At 33.0% G+C, this 7,324-nt stretch overlaps 1 protein-coding gene across 1 annotated transcript; it reads right to left on the bottom strand.

Moving 5' to 3' along the window:
* Positions 1 to 3,735: 3,735 nt before the first annotated feature.
* LOC121445120 (olfactory receptor 10AG1-like) lies at positions 3,736 to 4,776 on the bottom strand. The gene has a single exon (XM_041647118.1). The coding sequence runs from the start codon at positions 4,774 to 4,776 to the stop codon at positions 3,736 to 3,738; it is 1,041 nt and encodes a 346-aa protein (XP_041503052.1).
* Between the last annotated feature and the right edge of the window lie 2,548 nt (positions 4,777 to 7,324).

Here is a 7,324-nt window from a genome sequence, read left to right as displayed (position 1 = left end):
TCCCATACTATGAACGTTAGTCAGATTGGAGAAGCTTCCATTTAGGCACCAGCTTAACTATTTGGTGTTCCATAATATAAATGTTGTCGTTAGCAATAAGACCTTACAATCAGTGTGTGTAATCAGCAATAAATATCATTAGTTGAAGATTTCTTTAAGTATTTCTTAGACATTTGTGTTTCATCTTTTGAGAACTTTCGTTATAGTTCTGAACCTCATTTTTAATTGGACTATTGTTTTTCTGAATGTAGTATTTTTTAATTATTAATAAAAATTTTCTATACTTACCCTTTCTGGATGTGTATTTGGACAAATTTCCTCCTATTCTCTAACCTACCACTTCTGAAAGATGGTATTCTTTGCAATACTGAAGCTTTGCAGTTTCAAGTTGTGCCAGTTCTTAGTTTTTCTAGTACCTATGCTATTGGTGTCTTGTTCAGAAAATTTTTCCTCTACCAGTTATTTCAAGCCTCTATACACATTTCCTTTTCTATCATATTTAGGGTCTGTGATGTTCTGAGATTTATTTGAGGGAACACTTCTTCAGCTAAATATCATTACAATTCCTATACAGAATTTAGCTGTCACTGTCAAAAGACATGCTCTGTGCCCAACATTGATGAAAAAGAAAATCCTATTTGTGTCATAGTCAGAGAAAAGAATGAGACATATTTTTCAATTCTAGAGTTTACTCATTTGAATAAAAATGAGAATAATAAAACAACAACAGCAAAACAAGTAAAAAAGAAAAGAGTAAGACTTAAGAGTCTGAGAAATTAGCTTACATTAGCTAAATAAATGATGATGTTATTTCTAATCATTATTAGTATGATCTCACAGACAATTTTCATGGAATATAAGAGTTTGAAAATGCAACGGAATTAGAAAAAATTAAGTATAGTTTTGAAATGCTATTTATATCTCTTTGCTTTTCTTTGTTTTTTGAACTTTGTTATTATTAAACACAACTATTTATCCTATATTACTTATTTTCCCCCTTGTATTTCTAAATTGTACTAACTATATCTGTTTAATTAATGTATAATATTTTTATCTTCACCCAATTACCAACATTGTGAATTACACTTATAAAACTCAGGAATGTTTTTGAGTTAATATCTGATAAAAAATCTAAGAATACTAAAGCAATATACATTCAGCTTGAATTTGTATACAATCAAATGGATATAAATAGGCACTTTAATTTTGGCTTCTTTAAAAGCCTTTCATTTTATATTTTTATAAACATAACCTTCATATAAAACTGCTTCCATTTATTTTTATTTTCTGATCATATGTCCATGATCACATGTTTTAAATATTTCCATGTGTTATTTTTTATTTGAAATGCAGAGATTCTGGTGTATGTGAAGATGAATGTTTACACCTGGGTGGGAGCTGAGGTCCCTTGCTTTTTGAGACATGGTCTTCTACTGATACTTGTATTCAGTAATTAAGAAATACTACTGGGCTAGCAAGTCCAGCAACTTTCAAGACTCCAAGTCCTCAGCTTTAAAAAAGCTGGTCTCCTGGATACAAAATGAAATTTCCATGCTTATACAGTAAACACTTTGCTGACCGAGTCATAGCCTATGTCTGTGTCATAACATTTTGAACTTTTTATTCCTTTGTTTTGTAGTTTTAATTTAAATTTTGAGATTAAAATTTCAACACTGTTCACTTTCCCTCCAAAGCCTCCCATAAAACTCTTGATGCTCCAAATTCATGGCCTCTCTACCACTAATTCTTATTGCATTTATATATGTATATGTGTTTATCTTTGTGCACATACATGCACACATATATGTATGTATGTATTTATTCCTAAATATGTGCTGCTCAATATGTTTAATGTTACTGGTACATGTTTTTAGAGTTGTCTGGCACTTGACACACAAGTGGTATGCTCTTTCCTGGAAATTACCACCTCTCCTCTCCAAGCTTTTCTCAGCTACTAGCATCATAGGGACACCTCATGAGCTATACCCTGTCCACTTCAGCATGTTCCTTGATATTATCCTCAGCTCATTTTGGTCTAGTAATGTTTGTTAGACTCTATGAATATGGATTCTGATGTGACTAGGATAAACAATCTTATAGCAAACTCTCTAATCCTCTGACTTTTACAATCTTTTTACCACCTTTTACTCAGTATTCCATGAGCATTAAATATTTAGTTGTTTTGTAGATGTATCCATTGGGACTGGGCTCCACAAATCTGCATTTTGATTAGTTGTGTTTTCTTGTAGAACTCTTCCACTGTTTCAAAGAGGTGTTTCCTTGAACATTGAAGTCTACAATTGTCCGTGGGTATAAGGACAAATGTTTATAGAGTGCTTTCCAATTTTATGTCTGTGTACCATGTGCATACATGATGGCTCCAGAGACAAGAATAGGGCATCAGATCCACTCTATCTAGAGTAAAAGATGTTTGAGGACTTCTTGTGTTTTTTGTGTCCTCTGCAAGAGCAACAAATGCCCTTACACTGAACCATCTCTTCAACACCTAAAGATATTTGTACATATAAATAAAACCTCACATTTCTAGAAAATAATTACAATTTCAAAAAGGATAAAGTTTCATCTTTCAGAAACAGGAATATTGATCTGTAATTTTTAATAAGAGTTACCTCAACTTAAATAGCTCATTTTCTAAGAAATTTGTATAATTCTCCTCCTAATGTTTTTCTAAACATATTTCCATACTTTTATTCTTACTTTTGCAAGTGTTTGGTATGACTATAGTAAAAAGAATGCCAAGATTGCCTCAAAATTTGTGTCCCTTCAGTAGCCACACCTTCTACTAATGTTACAACCAAGGAGGAAGAGAGACATTGCTTCAATTTATATACAAGATGTAATTAAGATTTAACACATTTTCACTTGTTTTCTGTCGAGGTAATTCTTCATCAATTTTATACATGCATATGATTAGTTCAGGTTACATTTTGTGTATAATGATTTTAGATACAGATCATGTGTATAATGAGTTCTGTATGCTCCCTTTTACCTCCTCCCCCCTCACTGTCTGTCTGTCTGTCTGTCTGTCTGTCTGTCTTTCTCTCTGTCCCCTCCTCTCTCTCTCCGAGTCCTATCAATTCTGCTTCCTATCTCTTCTTTTTTCAGAATAATGACTTTTAGTTTAATTTTGTATCTCAGTTACAACCAAGGCTCTCTGTGTTGCCATATATCAGGATTATCCATTGGAAAGTGGCCATGTGATTGGTGAATAAATGACTAAAGAAAATGGCCCACTCACCTGAAATCTATAAATAACAGACAAGTCATTAGTGAGAATTAGTTTCTGTTGAGCTACTCCTGCACCCATGCTCGACCTGTTACACTACATTAGCTACTTTCAATCTGTCAGTGTACAAATAAAGAAAGAAAAACTAAACAGAGAATCAAAGAAGAAAGCTTATGAAAGTCAAACTAACTTCATCTCAGAATAAGACAAATGCCTCTACTCAATAATCACAATCATCCAAGAGCTTCTCAGACAATCTGAGAGGAGTATTTTGCTAACATTATAAAAGAAGGTGTTGATAAAAGATATGTGCTACTTACCATCTGTAATCTGAAAAGATGAAGTCCTGTAACCAAGTATGAAATTAAGAATGCATGACAATATTAGGGTGTTTAACAAAAATTTAATAGTATTAAAAAACGTCAGAATAAAAATACATTTTTTTTCTGTTAGTATAATGAATACATATGTACTTACAAGCTTTTGTCTCACGCTAGTAACTTACTGAGTAGTTTTCTCAAAGCCATCATAATGTCTTTGTTCCTCAGAGTGTATATAATGGGATTCAGAGTTGGGATCAAAATGGTGTAGAAAAGAGACAACAGTTTTCCAATTCTTTCTGATTGCGTTGGCTTGGGTTGTAGGTACGTGATGCCAGCAGTTCCATAGAACAGGACTACAACTGTCAGGTGAGAGGAGCAGGTGGAGAAAGCTTTGGCCCTTCCTTTAGCTGAGGACAGTTTCAGAATGCTGAAGATAATTTTGCAATAGGAAACAAGTATCAGCACAAAGGGAACCATGACAAACACCATTGCAACTATGTAGACTGCTATCTCATTCACAAATGTGTCTCCACAAGCTAGCTTGAGGACAGGTGGGATGTCACAGATGAAATGATTGATTCTGTTAGATCCGCAAAAGGGTAGTGAGAATATCTGGTAAGTTTGTCCAATCACAACTGGAATGACGCTGATCCAGCAGGCAGCGACCAGCTGTGTACAGATCCTGTGGCTCATGACTAGGGAATAGTGCAGGGGGTTGCAAATGGCCACATAGCGGTCATAGGCCATAGCTGTCAGGAGGAGGCACTCTGTGCCTCCCAGCATAAGAATGAAACACATTTGTGTGGCACAGGCAAATATAGAGATATTTCCTTTCAGAGTACAAAGGTCCGTGAGCATCCTGGGGATGGTGACGGTTACATAACAGATTTCTACGAAAGAAAAATTGCTTAGGAAAAAATACATAGGGGTCTGCAGAGCAGGGTCAATTCTTGTTATTAGCATTATAGTGCTGTTGCACATCAGAATAGTCAGATACATGAGCAAAAATATCCCAAACAGAATCCACTGGAGATGGGGGACATCAGAAAACCCAAGTAGGACAAATTCGATCAGAGAAGAGGCATTCGACTTTTTTGTTGTAAACTTCTGTTCATCTACAGACAATAAATCAAAGGTGGCAATTAATTCATACCTGACATTACATTGACCTGTTACTTTGTTTGAATTACTAACAATAATATACATAACTTAAATTGTATCATTAGTTTACAGTGCTTCAAATGAGAGTTGACAATTATAAAACCAATAAATAAAATAGTTAAAACTAACTTAATTGAAATAATAAGTTCTGTTCTGCTTTATTAAATTTGACTGTACTAACACAAAGATATTGAGTAGTGAACATTATCTTTTCAAAGACATTTTATTAGCATATGCCTTTAGTGGGGGACATTGTCTGCTCAAGTGATATAACATATATATATATATACATATATATTACTAGGAAACAGATACATGTGTGTATATAACTGTATATAGACTTTGCATGTAATTTTAGGTAAATATAAAATAATGTAATTTTTTGAGGATTCATAAAGCATCCTTGGTTTTGTCTCTCATTGCTCTGTCAAAATTTTATTTTTTTGTTATCACGATGGGAAATGGTGTGTTTTCATTGGTGTTATTTTAGTCTCAGTTTTATTATTTTTTTAAAATTATACTTTCCTTTGAACACCTCTTTTGAATTTTATTTTAAATAATTAGAACTATTCTCATTAATAAATACACTTTATTTATAGCATTTTCCTATTCTTTTCAGGTTCTTTGTAAGGGTTTCATTTAATAATGATTACTTATTTTCAAGTACAGTTTTTACTCTCTATTCTCACATTATAAGAGCTTTGTAAAAGAGCAAATGTAGTATGTGCTAAGAGTCTTCAAATGACCAAACATAAAAAGAAGCCTAAAAAGCAAAAGTAAACAGAAATTCTTATATTACCTCATATTACCATTGTCTAATGCAAAGAAGTCATCACTGTTTTATGATCCATTTATACTTTCTTTTTATTTCCTGTTTGAACAAAAAGGCTGTTCTTTATCTTTTCATAACTATCTAGAGTTCATAGCTCCCAGATCAATATAGTGAAGTTTTTGATTATGAGATTAGTGTATTTGGGTTCATACAGTCTCTCCCATTTTGTAATCCATTAGTACAAGTTTTCAGATTTGTCTCATTTCCATTTTTGATGTAAGTATTCATTACTTTAACCATCTATTATATATTGATATTATAAGAAATACAGCTGAAAAGTCGGTGATTAGTAAAAATAAGTCATGCATTTTAACTAAAGTGAACACAACTATTTATTTTTCTCTTTTATTAATTTATAGCTATCCTAAAGTTATCAACAAACAACAATATTGCAACTTACCTTTGGATATTTGCATGAAGTGCCCAAGTACCTTTAGGTGATTTATAACCCCTTAAACAGTTTTATTTCAGGAAGTCACACCAATTTTTCAAGGTGTAGTTTGCTTACTTTGAACACCAATGCTTCTTAAATAGGAATACTGACATTTGCCCTGGGGATAAGATAAGCTTTCCCTGAGTACCAGTTTATCATCAATAAACCTTTCATTAGGCAAAAACTCTATTTGCTTTTCACAGCTTTTTTTCTTTGCATAGACAAGTCCCTATTGTCCCACACTCGTCATCATTAATTTAGCCCATTCAGACGAGGGACTGACAGACAGACAGAGACAGAGGAGAGAAAGAATACTATGCAGCCTGTGTCGATTTATGTGTGATAGAGTGTTTGTGTGTGTGTATGTGTGTGTGAGTGTTTGTGTGTGATGTTTGCGGGAATAAGTGTACACCAATCCGTGCCCACATATAAACATGTTTGCTTGTGTGTGTGCGAGAGAGAAAGCAGAAAAACGTGTATGTTCCCATCTATGCTTGAAAAGTCACTGTTTAGACTATTTAGGGAAACCCATAATGAATCTAGAGAAACTATATCTTTTTTTTGTTTTTGTTGTATAACAATTATTTTTATTTATTTATTTGAAAATATACTACATAAATACAATTATTTTTTTATGATATCTACTCACATACTCTCCCTTCTAACTCTTTCCAGTCCCTTTCATACAAGAGAAGTCTCCCACACAATTCTATGTTCTCCTATAGGGTTCATGCTTAAATATGTAGATTGCTTCTTCCTCTCAGTTACAGTGTATTTGGAAAAGTGCATCCTTACATTCTCCCTTGATATTATTTATTTACTAATATTTTGAACAGTCACATTATATGCCAGATTTATTTTCACATGTGTAGTAATGAGTAACATATACTAAAACTCCAAATAAATATATAAAATAACAAATATAGCAATCATATTGTGCACTTGTGTGTTATCTTGCTTTCATATTCAAGTTTATGTGAGCTTTCTGTTTTATGTTATTTCCATACAATATTTGTTTAAGAAAAATTCCTGAAAACAAACATATTGATATGTTTCAGTTAAAGCTAACAGCAAAGATCATATCACAAATTCAAAAACAAAGTTATGAACTTCTTTTACCACTACTACTACCCAAGAGAAAATAACTTTGACTGTTAAAGGAGCCGCTTGGCTGCTTGTTCATTTCCCAGCTGCCCAGACTCCCGAAATAATCATTCAGAAACTGTATTAATTAAATCACTTCTTGGCCCATTAGCTCTAGCTTCTTATTGGCTGATTCTTACATATTAATTTAACCCATTTCTATTAATCTGTGCATCACCACATGG

The sequence above is a fragment of the Microtus oregoni genome, unplaced genomic scaffold (assembly GCF_018167655.1).
Source record: "Microtus oregoni isolate MIOR12 unplaced genomic scaffold, Mior012 000160F_ref0000428, whole genome shotgun sequence".
In the NCBI taxonomy this organism is placed as follows: Eukaryota; Metazoa; Chordata; class Mammalia; order Rodentia; family Cricetidae; genus Microtus; species Microtus oregoni.
The sequence above is the reverse complement of the archived record's forward strand: the minus strand, read 5'-3'. Positions and strand labels throughout refer to the sequence as shown.